Source organism: Cygnus olor, chromosome 2 (genome assembly GCF_009769625.2).
Source record: "Cygnus olor isolate bCygOlo1 chromosome 2, bCygOlo1.pri.v2, whole genome shotgun sequence".
Taxonomy (NCBI): domain Eukaryota; kingdom Metazoa; phylum Chordata; class Aves; order Anseriformes; family Anatidae; genus Cygnus; species Cygnus olor.
In genome coordinates this window covers 156,671,685-156,689,578 of record NC_049170.1, presented here as the reverse complement: position 1 = coordinate 156,689,578, position 17,894 = coordinate 156,671,685, and the positions used below count along the sequence as shown (strand labels likewise).

At 47.1% G+C, this 17,894-nt stretch overlaps 1 protein-coding gene across 3 annotated transcripts in view; it reads left to right on the top strand.

Moving 5' to 3' along the window:
* Positions 1-5,003: 5,003 nt before the first annotated feature.
* Positions 5,004-17,894, top strand: part of AGO2 (argonaute RISC catalytic component 2) — a 47,408-nt gene continuing 34,517 nt past the window's right edge. Inside the window, exon 1 of one of the 3 annotated variants that reach the window (XM_040547355.1) lies at positions 5,004-5,623. In XM_040547355.1, coding sequence (XP_040403289.1) covers positions 5,593-5,623 — 31 coding nt within the window. In that variant the 5' untranslated portion in view covers positions 5,004-5,592. Of the gene's footprint in view, positions 5,624-6,663; positions 6,686-17,894 lie in introns of those variants that run through there. The other 2 variants (XM_040547354.1, XM_040547356.1) reach the window with 2 other exon arrangements.

The window sequence follows — 17,894 nt, the reverse complement described above, 5'->3', positions numbered from 1 at the left end:
TAAACACAATTCCCTGAGCCACCGAATATGCTTGGGAGATGCTGTAGCTGCCTAAAGGCAATCCCTGTGTCACGGTGAGAGGACCTAAAAGCAGATGAGCCCTTTTAGGTTGTCTTTCTTACCGCAGTCCACTTTAATCTCTCTACAGTTCCCTTTCTTTCCCTAGTAGAAGTTCATTATTTTTTTCTACTCTAAGCTGTTCAAACAATCCAAGTTGTTCACTGGCCCTGGGAGGATCCTCATTTGGCTCGACATGCCTCCATCTCCTGGTTTTAGCAATTAGCCACAGCAGTGAAGTTCAGGTTGTTTACCATCACGCCAACACCTTTACCCAAAGGGCCGAAGGCTTTCCTCCTTGAGAGAGGGAAGGAGCTGGCGGTTAATTGGGGTGCCCTGTGTTTGTTGAGGCACGTTTGGGTGCGGTTAACCAGGACAGTTATCCCCCCCACAACTGTTTTCCAATGGTGGTACCAGCTTTTCCTCTGTATGGTATGATTTTGATTTTACAGTTGCACTTACTGGGCTATATTGACACTAAGTCCAGGGCTTTTATTATTATTGTTGTTGTTATTATTAATATTATTATTTTATTTTGGGGGCAGGAGTGGATTTGACAAAGCAACTATTCACCATTAAATTGTTGTTGTCTTCTCCAACTTTGTTCATTAATAGTATCAGTACAGTATCTGCTTTTCTTATCCTCTTTCTGGAAACAACTTGTTCCTTAGCTGATTTTTTTTTGTGTGTGTGTGTTTTACCCTTTCTCATAACTGGGTTCAAACCCAAGAAATATTTCCAGGCCTGAGTCCATGGCTGTAGTGGGAAGTCCAGCTCAGAAACCTGCCTGGACAGGATGCTCGTTTGGGCTCACAACAAGAACAAAACTCTACTGCTACTTGCAGTGGTAATAATCAGCACACAGCACATCCCCAATAGGTGGTGCTGCATCTTTTTGATAGTTTTTAATTGCTGTAGTGTTTGCTCTGATCACCTACAAAAGTAAGTCCTTCTTGAGTCCTTCTTCACTTTTTTTTCTGATCTCGCTGTATATTTTTATTATGTAAAGCAAAATATATATATTATTATGAAAAGGACATAGAGTATGTGAGAAATCTAGTGAGCACACTCCAGAATAACAGCTTAAAGTCAGGCCAGGTGAGAGCTGGAATAATGTAAGCTTGAATTCCCTCAGTCAAGAATCAAATTTACATCTTTCTTCTCCGAGTAAATTTTTTTGCCATTTTATCATTCTTATAAATGACTAACAGAAATTATAAACTGGTTTTTAGATTAATTTAGTTTAAAAAGAGAAGGGTTGTGCTTAGTGAGATCGAAATATGTTCTCTCATCAAAAGAAAAGGCATATGTTCTGCCACTAGCTTATTTGTATATAAACTATTTACCCCCAATTACTTCTATTTATATAAATGATTCTTAAAAGCCATTCATAAATATTATCTTTACTTCAAAAAATATTAGAAAATGCAGTTTTTCCAAAACCAGTATTTCCTTCCTTGGGAGATACCAGTTCTAGGAAATTTCAGCTTGAAATCTAGCAGTTATGATAGGGTATTCTGTGCAACAGCCAGTCAATTTTTTTTTCTAAAGAAACCTGATTTTGAGCATTTCAGCAATTCTTAATAATACTTTGTAATTTTTAATACAGTTTATTAAGAGCATGTTGAAAAGAACGCTTTTATAGAGCTTTCAGACCAATCTGACCACAAATCTTTTCAAAAATAGAGGGTTTTCTTGTGTGTAAGGGGGAGTGAGGGGGTTGGTTTTTGGTTTTGCTTTTTTGGGGGATGGGGGGTGAAATTGCCCAGTAAAACATAACTAGGTTTCACTGTGCTCCAAAACATCATTTGTCAGTGACAGAAAGCATTAGAAGTAATGCAAGTGACGTGGACCAACCTGTGTGTGCCCTGTTACTACAAGAACAGGGGCAGACCAGAGCTGTAACTCTCCTCTCCTCAGTAACCCAGAAATCTTGCTGAGAGTGTACAGTAGCATGAAAACAGCCTGCAGGAACACCAGGATTCCTGCATGAAAGAAAAAAAACAGTGTTTAAATACAGCTATTTAACTGATTTACTATTTAACTGATTGTGCAAGTCCGCAGTCATGTATACACAGCGATAAGCCCTTTTGCTTATGAAGTTCTAAACCCACAAAAATCAGCTCGAAATCAATACAAGTATATTGCACTCTAGCCTGTTCCAGATATTAATTGCTGTTCTCCGGATCTATATTTTCCAGAGAATTTCTGAAATCAATTGCAGAGTGTTCTTCAGAACCCAAAAGTAGCATGGGATATGTCTTTACTGTCTTGTGAAACCTCCCCTAAATGTCAGCTATCTTCTGTTGCTTGGGAGCTTGTTAATTTCCAACTGATTGCTGAGTACCAAAATGAACTCTATTTTTTTTTCTTCTTTGGCAGCTGGGTGAGGTATCAGATGAAGTTTCATGTTGGCACATCCTTTCAGCATGCAAGCTTCAATGACTGTTGTTTTCAGTCCGGTATTTCACAAGCAGAATGATGTGGAAAGGTGAGATGGGATTATCTGTGTTTATGTATCCAACAGTCAGTCCGTTTGTTTTTTGTCCACCTACAGGACAGAGATGGTTCTTTCCTGGAAGTCTGGATTGAACTCATTCCACATGCCTACCAACACGAGGAGCTCTTCCTTCAGGTGGAAAAATATAACACAGTAATCATCGCTCCTGTCCTGTTCCTGTTCACGCTGCCAGCTCCAAACTCGTGAATGTCCTGATGGAGGAAAGCCTCAGTGCTAGTCAGGGTGATCAAATTAGACAAGAATAAATTACCAAAGCCTTTTGCAAATGTGTTGTGGGTTTTGGTGGTGGTGGAGGCTTTTAGGAAACCTATGCATGGATTATTTGTTCTCCCCCCCAAGCAGTTGTGTTTGGAGTTATAATTAGGCAGAGCTATTCTACTATATCCTGCAGTGGGGGGCTCCGAGGTCCTGTTTACCAAATCCTCTTAACCCGACATATAGCCCTCTTAACCTAAAATCTGTGTGTTGTGTGCTAGAATTTTTATAACATGAGAGCTGTTTCTCACAAAATACCTTTAAGTGCAGTCTTATGACTGAAATGTTTATGTTATCATTTTTGACTGAAGTATATAAGCTTTGCCAATTCTTTTGAGTACTAATGGACCTGGTATTAAAATGCTTGACATGCTATTGGTGATGTATGTTAACTACCACATCACATCAGGTGCCAGGGATTAAAAGTCACAGATTTTGAAATGCCTTCATTACTTGTGGCGATGGCTTATTTTCATCTTCTATTCCTTGTATAGCAAACATAAGCCATGTTATTTCTCTTGCTAGAACAGTAAACAAACTGCTCATATGATGGTAGCCCTACTACATTTTTTCCCCTGGCTCTTTCACGTGTAATTTTTAAACCTGAGTAGGCAATGGTAGGTGCCAAGACAGGCATGTAGCTACATTGTTCAGCTGGTGCTGATGTGAGGCAGTAAATCCAGACTTAGCTGGGTGAGATGAGGTGGTGGGTACTGGATGCTAACTTCTCCATAATCGCCCCTTTCAATGGACTTTTCTAGAAACCTATCTGTGTATTTTTATGTTCTCTTGTACTTAAATGCAGAAGGTCTAACAGGCACGGAGCTATGCATAATGTTAGCAGGAGTTATCCTCCTAATCAGATTGAAGAGATTGATTTAAATATAGTATCAAAAACTCAGATGCTGATATGGGGACTGCATGATTTCCCACTGTCACCTCAGCATTTAGCACTGTCTGATACAGCAGAAAGGTCAAAGTTGCCTCAGATAACTCTCTTCTGAGTCTGGTTTGGGGGGATTTTGTTTCCTGTTTTCAGCCTCACCTAACCTTATTTAGCATAAACCAATAAATTATGGGTATTTGTGCAAAAATATTACCAAATGCTCTTCACAGAGGGGACGGCAGCAACCCCTTTGCCAGCTCCCTTGGCAGACCATCTTCAAAGTCTCTCTTTATAATTGTGCTCCAGCCACTTGGCTTTTCTCTAGAAATAAATTTTACCCGTAACTTTGTCCTTTAATTGTTCATAGTTGCTGCTAAATCTTAACTTTCCAGCAACATGAGGAGCCTGGAATGCAGACAAATCCAAAATCACTCCAGTGGAAACTAGCGGTGACAAGGTTTTCAGGAACAGTACACTTGCAGTGACAGATGAGCAGTTAATAGCAATCCCTGAATATCTACCTACAAGTATGACCCAAAGGGGAGAGTAAACATCTAGCTGATGTAAATTTGGAATAGCTAAATGCTTCTATTATCACTTCAAATACAAACTGATGAAGGAGGATATTAAATGGTTTGAATAACTATACCAAGCAGTACATTCACCGTGTCCCCTAGCACGTAAAATTAACTGAAGGAATTTAGTTGACTTTGAAGGGGCTTGACTGTTCTGGGATGTGATTTTTTTTAAAAAGTCATCCACATCTAAATGGCGCCGCTGAAGGAAAGCATGGATCATAGCTGATGTAATGTAATTAATGTTTTCTGGTGGAAGTGAGATCATGCTTTAACTCAGTCTCCTTAGCAGGTTTGCTTTTTTTTTTTTTTTTTTTTCCTATTTTCTCCTCCTGAAAGGAAGAACCACCAATGAGGTAATTACCAAGGGATGAAAACTCCTCCAGGAATCATCACAGATCATCTCCTGGGCCTCAGTACATCACACTGACCAATATTATGCCTCTTTCACATTATGGCAATTGGTAATTTGCATTCTCCCGTACCAAACCTCATATACGTATGGCCAGGAATGATCTCATTTTGCAAGACAGTAAGGTACCACAACACAGCTGCGATTCCTAGATGGGACAAAAAGTGGATGTGGCATGGAGGTGTGAGGGAAGCGAGGTGACTGATCTGAGGTTTTCACAGCAGAGAGGGAGCCTGAAGTACTTTGCATTTTCCAAAGCCCTCTAACAGCCACCCTACACTTTATTTTTGCACAACTGACGATACCACACCTGCCTAAGCCAGAAGCTAAGGCAAAACACCCTTTGTTTCACCTTAGCGGCTCGCTTCGAGCCTTAGAAACGCTTCTCCTACAAACGCTCCGCGCCTGCTCGGCCACACCGGCAGGCGAAGAGCAAAGCCTGGCGGCATGGCTGAGGAAGAAATTCGTCAGGGGGGAGGAGGACGAGGAGGAAGAGGAGAAGGAGGAGGGGAATCGGCGGCCATTGGCGGCACGCAGCCGGCCCCAGAGCCGGGCCGCGGGGCCCCTCAGGCAGCGCCCGCCCCGCTTCCCGCTCGCCGCGGGGGCTGAGAGAGGGAGGCGGGCGGCAGGCGGGCGGCAGGCGGGGCGCCCCTTCCCCGTGACCCCGCGGCTCCTCCCTTCTCCCCGCTCCTCAGGGCCGCCGAGTAACCTGGTTTTAACGTGGGCCCTCCTCCTTTTTTTTTTTTTTTTTTTTTTTTTTTCCCCCCCTTTTCTTTTCCTCCTCCCTTTCCCCCCCACCCTCTCCTCCAGCGTTAACCGCGGCTCGGGCTGCTCCCTCCCTCCCTTTCCCTCCCCTCGGAGCCGCCGATCCGCCTCGCACGGAGACATGTACCCGGGAGCCACCTCCGCCGGACCCGGTGAGGCTCCGACCGCTTTCGCCTCCCTCTTGGGGCTTTCTGGGGCTTTCAGCTCGGGCTCGGTGCGTGCCTGAGGGACGGGGTCGAAGGGGAAGGAGGGGACGGCTGAGGGGAGGCGACCGCCGGCGCACGAGGCGCCCTCAGGCGCTCCCCCCTCCCTTCATTTTTTTACCCCCGACGGGGCCGTTTTGGGGGCTTTAGGCCCGGTTGGAGCCTCTGAGGCCGCGGGGAAGGAAGGGGCAAAGCCTCGGTGCGTGTCCTGAGGCCCCCGGAGGGGCGGCTCGGCCCCCTCTGCCGTCCCCTCCCGGCCGCCGTGAGGCGAGGGGGCGGCGGGGAGCCCCCCGGCTCGGTCCCGGGGTCGTTCCCCGGGGCTGGGTGAGCTCCGTGCCGCCTTCCTTCCCCCTCCAGGCCGGCTGTGCTGCCAGCTCAGCCTCCTGCTGGTAGCTCTGGGGTCTCCATTTCCTTCCCTCCCCGCTGCCGGCAGCGGGCCGCATCCTCCTGGCCTGCCCCGGGCTGAAGGAGGTCGGAGGGCGCCCGCTTGTCATGGGCCCTGCCTCATTTTTGGGTTTTAGGTGTTGGTAAAACCTGCCCAGACCCTACCCAGGCACCAGGTAGGGCTGGAAGAGGTTACTGGCTTCCTTAGGTGTCCTCAGGCTCCGTCGTGTAATGAGTGCCGTGAGCTGGAAGATAAATGTGGGCAGAAGAAAGGTTGCCAACTGCCTCAAGGACCCCCGATATTATTTAAGAGAAATACATTAATCATAGAAGCGTGTATTGTTACTATAGGACAATGCTTTTTTGAGTCTGGGCTGTTTCCGTGAGGCAGTTTCTATTTTAATGTAGGAACTACAGTGTTTGGATGGCTGGTGCCTCATAGTTGTTTTTTTTTTTTCTTTTTCCTAGAAAAGTTTCAGAACAAGTCGAACTTCCTGTATTTTAATTTACTGTTCCTAACAGCTTTGCATAACATCTCTCTCCCTTATTCTCAAATTCCTTAGCAAGGAACAGCACAGTGAAATACGGGACCTGTAGCTGAGATGTCTTTCCTGCTTCCCATGAACTGTAAGAGCGTTCTCATCCTGGGACCCGCGGCTGGGTGCTGGCTTCTTTTTTCTTTGATTTCCCCTTGAGGGGACGAGAATCAAGAAGGACAGCCAGGAGGATTGCTGCTGTGTTAGGAAAAGCAGAGGAGCTGTACTTCTTGCTTTTCTCCCTACGGTGCTGAAGGCCTTTACTAGAAGCCCTGGGAAGATAGGGCTCTGCAGCTGAGTGGGGTTCAAGGCTTTGGCTTTCGCACACTTCAGTACCAATAACTGTGGGTAAATGTTGATTTAATCATTTCCTTTGCTTCTAGCATCAGGTTCCCTTGTTTCCACGTTCAGTGTACAGGTATTCGTGGAGCTCAGACTGTGCTGTTGTTGCTAAGGCTGCTCACCTCCTGTCAATACATCTTGTTCAAAATTGGAGAGCCAAATTATTGAAAATATTGCCAGTGTACGGACTGAGAGTAGTTTCACGTATGTGGGGGATGATTGCTGGAGGTGACTTAGAAATTAAACTGGTACATCTTAAATAAAAGGTACGGCATTGAAGAGGCTTCCAGGGTGGAAGCTTTTTGTAGCTGCACTCTGTAGAAGTTCCCTAGGCCTCCGACCCTAAATGTTGGGGGGGAACAGGGGGAACTTGGTGTGCTGACTCCGAGAGGAGCCGTGCGGAGGGTGGAGCGGAGTGCAGGCACCGCGGCCAGGCTCTGTGATAAGATGGGAACTCGAAGGTACATCGGAACCGATAAGCTGCGTATTTGCTAGCCTGGGCCAACGGCCTGCCATGTTTTTGAGAAAACGCTGTCCTTTTGGTGAACTTTGGCCATTATAATATCATAATGATACCGAAACACACCTCCGTCCAAAAAGCTACATGTATCCAAGGTCTAACCATGCATCGCTGAGCTCGTGCTTTAAGTTCTTCTACCCTGTACCTTTAAAAGCAAGGTGAGAATGTTTCACACCAACTGTAGCACAGGTTTGTGTGCCTAGAGTCAGTCAATCTCCACGTGCAGGTAAAAAATGATAAAAATTAGCTTAAGGGAGAGAGGATGTTGGGGGAGATGCCATCGAGTAAGGGAAGATGTCTTCTGACAAGTTGGGCATCACTCCCAATTACTTTAACCTGTAACATAACAAGGTGGAAGTCCCTCTAACCTCCTTCCTTTGCTCTCTGGCCCTCCTGCTCTCCCTTTCACTCAGAGTGATCTTTCCCCAGCACCAGATTCGGTGTGTAAGGGTATTTTCCCCGCAGCAGCAGATCCCTTTCTGAGCCCCGGGCTTTTGGTACCACAAACACTACGCTTTTGCCGAGTCCCAGGTTGCTGTTCCCCTCCAGACATCACCGCTGTGTGTCGGGCTCCTGCTCCCTCCCACCAAGCTCATCTTCTGCCTTGTTTACTTCCGAGTTTATCTCGGAGGCTCAGCCCTTTCCCCCGTGCAGAGCTGGGCAGCAGCAGTGTCCGTCCTGGGGTACGAGCTGCGAGTTGTTCTCCACACCGTGAGGTTCTCTGCTTCCTTCCTGTGACCCCATCCCCAGCCAGGCTCCCAGCAGTCCCAAACATCTTCCCGCTCCCCATCAAACAGTCCGGCAGGGCATTTGGTTAGCGTTTTATATTTTAAGAGAGCAGTGAAGCGGCGTGGAAACGGGGACTGTCAGCGGGATGCTCGGCCGCCTTGCGCAAGGTGTTCCGTGCGGTCTGCTGCCGCCAGTGAAAGTTCCCTTCCACACGCTCAGCTGCTACCTGAGCACATGCTGAGATCCGGTTCAGAGGGATGAGCAAGAGCTGTGGTTTGCAAACATGCGCTGAGACGCAGCTGCTGCGAGTGCACGAGAGCTCCAGCCCCTACATGTCTGTCAGCACATCCTCGGCGCCGCGTAAATGCTCCATTCATGCGCCTCCTGACTTAGGTCTCGCTGCTGTTTGCTTCTCTCCAGCCCGTGGACGCATCCGAGCTACTTTACTCCTCCGGCTCCCCTTGCCAAAACTGGCCGCCGCCGCCAGCCCCGTTCTGTCGCGTTGGCCCCCTGCCAGCGAGCTGGCTCGATTTGCCCAGGGTTTGCTATTTTAATCTGAATTCTTTCTTTCTTTCTTTTTTTCCTGGAAAGGGTAGAAAGCAAGCTAGGAGGCCGTATCCGACTGATTTCACAAAATCGCTGCTGAACGTGGAAACTTTGTTCAAGCACGCTGTTACGTTGGGGGGAAGATGCTTTTAGTACGAGAGCGGGACTTCATAAAATCGCTGCTTCCATGTTGAGCCAAGCTGTGATCCCTGTTCCTTTTCCCCAAGTACTGACTTCTTGACTTAGCGTTTAATTTGCTGCGTTTTTCAATCCCGACGCTTTTTTGCCTTCAAGAAACTGTTAAGGGTAAGAAATGTGAATGTATGGGTGAGATTTTTGCTTTGCTTGTTTTAACACAAGAAGCTTGCATCTTGTGTTGTCTTTTCCAGGATGGAAAAATGTAGAAGTGGCATAAAAAGAAAATGTTTGGGGCTGGAAGGGACCCTTGAAGATCATGTAGTCCAACCCCTCTGCCTTGGGCAGGGTCATCGCAATAAAAACTCTGTCCTTATATCAATTTGGCTTGAAGAAGTGATTAAAACTTACATAAACTTCTGTAACTCCCACTGCAGAGCATTTCTCTATTTCTAATTTCTCACCTTGGCGTGCTGTAGGTTCCTTTCTGAGTCTTGGGAAGGGCGTTTGATTTTGTCTGCTACCTGAAGTCTTAATTTGTTGTCGAAGCAGCAGTTGTCTGAAAAACTGACTTTGTGAAGGGGGGTTTGGTTTCCGTGTGAAACCCAGGCTTTGTTTCTTGTGCTAGAAAAAAAGTTGGAGTTCTCTGTATCAAACCAGTGAAACTAAGGCTATTTTCTCAGTTGCTGTTTGGCTGAAAGTTCCCTCTCTAAAAGTTGTTAATAGACTTTTGAAACTCTTAAATCTTTCTTGAGTTTCAACGTGTGTGTGTACTCGTTTTTAGCCCCCCTATATTTCCTTGTTGACATGCCATGGTTGCATATTCTCTCTCTTTAGTCCCAAAACATGCAGGGAAGGGTGTGCTGCTGCCCCGCGCGGGGTGCTGGAAATGGCAGCACCTTCATCTTGTGGATCTGAACTCCACCTGCGTCCTCCCAGCATATGCCCTGAGGGCAGCAAGAACGCCCGGCACCTCCTGTCGCTGCTCTTTGCCTTTTGGAAAGGCTTTTTGTGTCCCGGGCCTGCTCTGAATGTGCCAGCTCGGCTGGTGGCACGGAGTTGTGTGGTTTCTTTGGCTTCATTTTAGACAGCAAGCTGTGTTGAAATCCATCGTAAGCTGCCGTACATAAAAGAGGAGATAATTTCATGTGCACCTTCAGCTCTGCCTTTCCGCATGAGAGTTTTCCTTTAAGCTTAAATTCCTTTCATCAACCGTACCCACAAAACACAGTGAGTTTTTTTTTTCAGGAGCAGCGTCACCACGGCCGGGGTGTCTTCCTAAAGAAGACGACTCCTTACTGTGTTGGCTGAGCCTGCTGCGTAATCGTAAGGTATCTTAAAGATGAGGCAGCGATTAGGTGCAGAGACAAGTGATGAATGAAACCTCCTCCTTTTCCTTAGCGAGCCAAAGTACACAAAGATTCACGATGTGGGACGTGGAAGTTGTTTTTCAGCAGTGGTTCTCTCATTGGCTGTGCAGAAACGTGGGGTTTAGTACGTACGATTTTCCTCCCTCTTGAAATATTTCATTTTGGCAAAAACGTCTCGTACTCGACTCCTCGGTGGTGTGTTGTAGCGCTCGCAGAAGGCCGTGTGGGACATCCAAACCTCCTCGCCTTCCAGGAAAGTCCCGCTGGCACGCGTCGTGCTGCGCTGCTGCCTCCAGGCTCGGCCCCTCCAGAATGGCTGCGAGTCACGTTCCCGAACGCCCCGAGAGTGAGTTTGGGTTCCTAAATCCTACTAAATTAGGTTACCGTATCACTGCCTGTCCTTCTACCCTCTTCAAACAGTCTAGGAGGGAATGTCCGTTCCCAAAAGCAGCCCTCCTGAGTTCTTCTGGCCCCCCCCAAAATTGTGGGGATCGGGCCGATGCGTGCAGTAAACGTCTCCGTGTTAAATTGGCGTCGCGAACGGCCGCGCTTCTTGCTAATTAGCAACTTCGCACGCGTAATGAGAGTCATCCCTGGGTGAGCTAAGCATGTGCCGACAAATAGCTTTGCAAAGCTTGCAAGACGTGTCAAAAAGGGTGTCGTGGGTTATCGCCTGCCTTACTGCAGGCCTTAGCGGAGCGCTTGGTTGTATTTTTAGTGGTGGGGTTTGTAGTGTTCAAACTACCAGAAAACGCTGCTGACTTTTAAATTTGATCTCTGGCTTCAGCGACGATCAAGAAAAGTCAGCCCTGAGTAGCTTACTGTTGGTACGTTAAGACACAAAGTAGCTGCTGGGAAATATTAAATCCATTTAGCTGTAGTGTCAGTGGGTAGGGATCCGCTCCGTGCATTATCGAGTGAATTTCCCTTACTGCCCTGCGTCCTTTCTGATGTACGCACAGAGCAGCCAGCTGCTACGAGGAGCCCTGTCCTGTTGACTGGGGAAGTACTGCACTTCTTAACTTAATGCAAGGTGGTTTTTTTCTTTTCCCGTTTATGTTAACGCCCAAAGATGGACTGAAACGTTTCCCTGTCAGCTTTATGCCCTCAAGATTAGGAAAGTAAAAGACAAATCCGAGTAGCGTCGTCCCCAGATACGTCACGCAAGTCCGGCCTTTCCCAAATCTTACACCAGAGCTGTAATTTGTTAGTGTGCTAATTTTTTAGTAGCCGTTTCTAAGAAGCAGAGCTCTGAAGAGACCTTTTAGAACCGTTCAGGAAGTGTTGCTGTGACCCCGAGGCAGAGCTGATGCCCCTATTTCTGTATACTCCCGGCTCTTTTGGTAGGTGGTGCCTTGCAGCGCGCTCAGTGAGCCTCAGAGGCTCAGAATAAAGTTCTCGTGTGAGCCTTTTTACAGGTTTCCGTGGTCTCTTGTTTCCCTGCATGAAGGAAGAGCACTTCTCGTAGATATCCTCACAGCGTTGCTGCAGCTGAGAAGCCAAGCGCTACCTGGTGACCGGGTGCTTTTTTTTTTTTTTTTTGTTAACTGTGGGACTTTACAAAATGACGCAGCCAAGGCAGTAGCAAACCATCGGCTCGGTGTGGTAATGACATAATTAAGTCCCTCATTAAGTTGGCTTTTTTTCCCCCCCCCCCCTCTGCTGCCGTTAGTGCTGTCTTTCGGATTCAGTTCTCACTGAGCTTTCCACAGAGCTGCCAAATCTTGGTCGCGTTTGGGTTGTGAAAGTGATTTTTAACCACAGTGCCGGCGAGAGCAGTTCGTTCTCTCCCCTTGCCGTTTGCTTCTCCTTTTCCGTTTTCGCCAGCGCTTCTCGGCCGCGTTTCGTCTCTGCTGCAGCTTTTAGTCGTCTTTCAGCCTTCGCCAAACAGGCACCCGAGAAACAAAGCTCCTCGTTGCTGAAAGCAGACTTAAAAGCTGCCCGGGTGCAAGCCAGTGAGTTTACCTACACCTCAAATTAATCCCGCAGTGCTGTGGAAGGAAACGGTCGTGCTGGCCCTAGCGTGGGAGGCTGCGCGGGGCACCGCAGGGCGAGCTGATCCAAACTGAAACCAAGGCTCCCTCGTTCGTTGCCTCCACCTCCTGCCTCGGGAAGTTCTTCCTGCTCCGCTCCTCTCCAGGAACGTGCACGATAACGCAGCCTTTGGGACCCCGGGCGGGCCGAGCAGCTCGGCCCCGCAGAGCTTTCTGGCCTAGCAGGGCTTTTTTTTTGTGCGGCTAGTTAACGCGAGAAAATAACGAAACCTGAATTTTAAGTTAGCTCTAGGAAGCGCGTGGACGGGCCGATTTTGATGTATTTAAAACAAGCTAATTTCAGAAGAATTCCCAAGAAGGGAGGTTTCGCTGGCTTAGCTGGATCAATCTAAGAATTGTTTGAAGTTAAACTTGTCATGTAGATGAACGAGGCTTTAAAACATAATTATTTCTGGGGCCTTGTTGTGCACCTTTTGAAACTTGTTTAGCAAGCGTTTGCTATTAAAGGACAGGCGTCTGTTCGTGCAGTAAACTCCTATCTAAATGTTTCTGGGTTCTTGGCTTCGCTTATCCTTCGATAATGAACTTATTTCATTGTCCTTTCATGCGACCGGGGGATTGCAGGGAATGCCCCCTTTTTTTGCTGTTTTTTTTTTAATATTTTTGTCTGTTGGTTGTCCTCTCCTGCCCCGTCATACTCCTGCATCGCTTCTGAAATCTTCATTTGCTCCCATGTGGAGGACAAGTCTGAGGATGTAGGAAGAGCAGGGGGTCTCTTGTTTGTGTGATTTGTGATTTATTTTTTTAACCGCTGGTGAAATAGGAGGTTTCTCAAACAATAGGATGTCTCACCTTCAGCTCTTCGGGCTTGCTAGCTTCCTCAGTAGTAAGATTAATGAGACATAGGTTTAAAAAAAAAATCAACCAAACCCACCAGCCCTCCAAACCCCAAACAAAACAAAAATAGACTGGAAGACGCTCGGATGCAGGTAGAGAAGCCAAGACAGAATGGATGTCGTGGTGAACCAAATGCATTTCTTCTGGAGAATCGTTTCGTCCTTTAGTGCAGGGCCACTCAGGAACGGTTTGTACTGATTCAGGCGGAGCAAGGGTGCGTTCCTCAGAAAGTGAGAGCTTCGCTCGCAAGGAGGAAACTTCAAAAAGGAGTTCCCGCTGGGGCGGGGAAGTCGGAGCTTGATTGTTTGGATTTTGTTGTGTGATTAGAATACAGTAGTGGTATTTTTTTTTTTTCCCCCCAACTGTTTCTAATTTGCAAATCCCCGGTAATGTAAAATTTCAGTGGAGGTATCGGCCTCCTGGTAGCACTTGTACTTACGCCTTTTCCTTTTTAACTTCTACGCTTTTTTTTTTTTTTACATTTACAGAATCCTTAGAAGAAAAGGACAGCCCCCAAATGGAAATTTGTAGGAAATTTATAAATATATATTTATAAAGATATATATATTTATAATTTATAGGACTGGGTGCGATGTTGAGTAAGGTTTTACTAGTGACACTGCGGGAGAAACTGAATAACTTCACTTTTCTGCCGGGATTTGGATCTCCCTGTAGTAAAATGCCATTATTCGTGGTCTCCTCCCTTGCTTTTGCTGTCACGGCTGGGGTGGCGCGGTGCCACGGCCGAGTCTGAATTTGTATTGACTGCTAGGAGAACTCGAGATGGTTACAGGAAGCAGGTAGAGGAAAAACAAGCTGTAACAGGGTGTGTGAGGGGGAATATCGTAGAGGCATCCTGCTTACAGCCTACACTCCTGTCACATCGCAATTCTTCCATTAGTACAAACCTGTATTTTACCACTCTCTCCAGCAGCGCTGAAAACCACAGCCCTATCTCTTGAAACCGCATTATATGCTGCTGGATCTCCTATTAAAGATGCTCCTGCAGCTGCTTTCACTACCAAAAATGATAAATTAACTGTGAATTTTCTGCTTTGAAACTAAGACATGAGTTGTTTTCTTAAGATTAATCTGGTGCGGGTTTGGGTGAAGATTTCTTTTCCAAGGAAGGCGTGACTGCTTCTGAGTTAGAGCTTAACAGCTGAGTTTTGTAAAGTAAAAAGATTTTAGGCATGAGAATAACTCTCAAATCCATATTTCTAGACTTTAGACTAAACTACTGCTATTCAAAGCGTGGGGTGGGTGCGAATGTACTTGCAAAAGGACAGAGCAAATGTGTCCATCCTGGACTATTTCTCTAATAAGCTGAGGACAAATCACTTCTGTGTTTCATTAAGTTGCACACAATGGGAATTACACTGGGGACGGAGGTTTGGGGCCTCCGTGGCACCAGTCTCCAGCTGGCGAGGCACAGCTCGCCACAAAGACGTGCCAGGGGCAAAAGCCTGAGCCTTTAGAGCTTGTTGGGCTGAGCGGCGCTCGTGTGCGTGCGGACACTGATGCCTCTGATAACACGCAGCAGGAGGGAAGGAGCCAGGATAACCAAGGCTCTAGATCTCTAACTGTTTATTCCAGGCAAAATCATACAACAGTGGACTTGAGAATTAACATAGTTCGAGTTCTTTTGCGGTGAGTGACGATTATTCCATAAAAGTTGCGTTTAAGTCTACTGAACGTAAGGAGATTGATTACAGGTTTGCAGGCGATGCTGTTTAACCAAGACGTTCTACTCTTCACCTGAGTACTGGATTCCGTACGACAGCTCTAAGAAATTAGAAGCAGTGTGGCCTGGTGGTGGCCCTGAAGTTCCCAATAATGTTCTACAAGGGTCTTAAAACGTGCCCAAATTTTCAGACAGCCCCTTCATTTTTGCTCGTCAGCATTGAAGCAGTCAGGGGCGTGAAGGCATCCCGTGGTAGGATCTGGGCACTTTCTGTGTGCTGAGAAGAAAGAAACGTAACGCATCCAGAGCGAGGAACGGAGCTCAGCAAAGTTTCTTCACGGCTTGGGTCCGAGTGGAGATGGAGACGTGGCGCCCCCTTTCTTTTTTTCCTGGGGGGACCTCTGGTAATCTGTTTGCCCTCCACCCACTTGAACACTTGCCCTAATTGCTGTAGCTAGGACAAGAAGTGGTTAAAGGAGCTACCCGAAGCAGTCCTAGACGTGCTTTATTTGCATAAAAGGCTAGGAAGAATTGGTTTTTACCCTTTGCTCCTTACCTGTTCCCATTCCTTCCAGATGCTTATCGGGTTGTTTGCCCCGCTGAGCCCTGCAAAGTGCTGCTTTCCAGAGGAGGTATCAGCAGAAAACCTCAGGAAATCTCGGGGCAATCACACCTTAGCGTGGGGCCTTCAGGAGGTGATATTTAAGATAATGCTGTCACGGATGCTGGATTCAAATCCGCCTGCATCATCTCGCCTACTTCCCTCCAGCACTTTCCTCGTGGTTTGCTGAATTCCTAGGGTTAAGGTTAAGCCCGTTACCTTCCCTCCTTGCCTATCCTCTACTCCAACAGCACCGTACCTTGACTGAGGAGCTTTCTGGACGCCAAAACACGCTCAGCGAGGAGCAGAGACAGACGTATAGATTCCTCTGCCCTCGTAGTATCAAGGGACTGTGAGCTGCAGCTTGGAGTTTTCCTTATCTCTTACAAAAGACTGCGAGCCTTTTCCCTATCTTCGTCTAGCGGTGCTTAACAGACAGTTTGAAAGTTGAGCTTCTCTCTAAAACACGGACTGTGAAACACTTGAAGGTGGTCCTAAGCCTTTTTAGTTGGTTTGGGGGGAAAAAGGAAAAAGCCAAAGCCCCTCTGACACACAAATACACGAGAAACTTACGAGTGAGGTGGTCTGCGGGTGCTGAAGGGGAAGAGCTGGGGAAGACAGGGCCAGACTTAGGGCAGGCGTACCAGAACGGGGCAAGAGGCAACGGACAGCAGCTGGAACGTTAATTACAAGGCAAGGTTATTTGGCCGTGAGGGTGATCAAATACTGGAATCAGCTGTTTTGGAAACTCTGTCCTTAAAGATACTCGAAACTCAACGGGACAAGGCCCTGAGCAAATGTAATCGGACTGCCTTTGAGAAGGGCAAACAAAACTCGGGTCTCCTCCAAGCTCCGTTATTCTCCGTCAGCTTTAGAAGCCTTTTTCATCCCTTCCACGTCTCCCCTTGTGCAAGGGATGGAGCCAGCCCACCTGGAGGCAGCAGAACTCGATTCAAGAAGTGATGTTTGCAGTCATAGGGTCTGTGCTGCCTGCAATGTGGGGTTGACAAGCAGGGCACATCAAACCAAGCGCTGCAGGGGAACCAAAATTAACATTAAATTGCAATTCTTTATGCAGGCTTTGAAACTTGGACTTCTTTTAATAAATACTTGGGTGTCAAGTAATTAGTTTATCTGATATCCTTAAAAAAAAAAAGTGTTTGTTGTGCCTCTTCTGTTGGTGCAGAAAGACATTAATTGTGTCTTCAGGTTAAGCTTTGTTGCCTGTAGCTCGCTTCGTTTCAAGTCCTGCTTAAGCTGAGTAAAACTGCACCAGAAAATGTTTTCGAAGGGCTTAAAGCATCCTCTTCAAACAGCAGCTTCAATAGCTGCAAACGCCCGTCCCAGCGATCCGGGGGAACTGCCCCCCCGACGTCTGCTATCAGCGACTTCGACCGAAAGCAGAGCTGCCAAACAAGGCTCCCGTGCTTCACGTGGGTTCCTGTGAGTTGTACGGAGGGGCTGTGTTTTTAGAAAAGTGGTTTGAGAGCCACTTCCTGTCGACAAACGTGGGCTACGGGAGCCCGACGCTAAAACATTTTTGAGTTGTGAAAGCATCACCTGATTATTAAAGATGTGTCAGGACTTGCTATGCCAGGAAACTTATTGATATAATTACGCTGGTCTAATTACGCTCAGACGATCTCCTGTGTCGACAAGCCCTCGGATGCAACCAGCTTGGCCCCTTCTTATTTAGTAACTCGTTAGGCCCTGATGTTATTACCAGGGCATAATTCGCTGCTGAAACTCTGTAATATCCAAGCTTGGCGCTGACCTGCGGGACCGAGCAGCCCGGCAGCGAAGCTTTACAGCATCAGGAAGGATGAAGGATGGTGCTGGAAGCCTGCAAAGTGGTTATAAATGAGCGAAATGGCCCCGAAAACTCAGTTCCACGACCGGCTGGATGTCAGAGCCACGTTCAGAAGCGCGGCTCATTCACCCCTTCTGTGCGCTGGGAGTGTCTTGGCCAGGTGGCTCCCTGAGTCACTCTTATCTCGGGGTTGGTCGGCGTTATTTGGATGGAGTGGGAGCTGCACGCAGGCGGCCTTGCGCTGCAGGCAGGTTGTAAATTTGCAAAAACACCTAACTTACACTAAAGTAGCATTTCTGTGCTCGTTCCTGCGTTGGTGTGTAGCTCCTCTGCTCCTCCTTCCTCCCGCTCTTCCCTTTTAACAGAGCAATGCTGCTCGAGGTTTACTTCCCTTCACGGGGATGTTATTTTTCTAATATCTGGCTTTTCCCAGGTTTCTTTCTTCTTGTAGAAATCACATTTCTTAAGAGTGATAACATTTGGTCCATGTAAATTGGATGGGTTATAAGAGGAAGTTACTTCGTAATTAAAATTAAGCCTCAAGATACTCTGTGTTGGCACCTCGCTACTGAATATCCTTACTCCAAACCTTTAAGACAGAGCGTGATATTTTCGTGACGGCCTCAATCATCATATCAAGGCTGAAACACCCTCGGTATTCAGGGTTTTGCG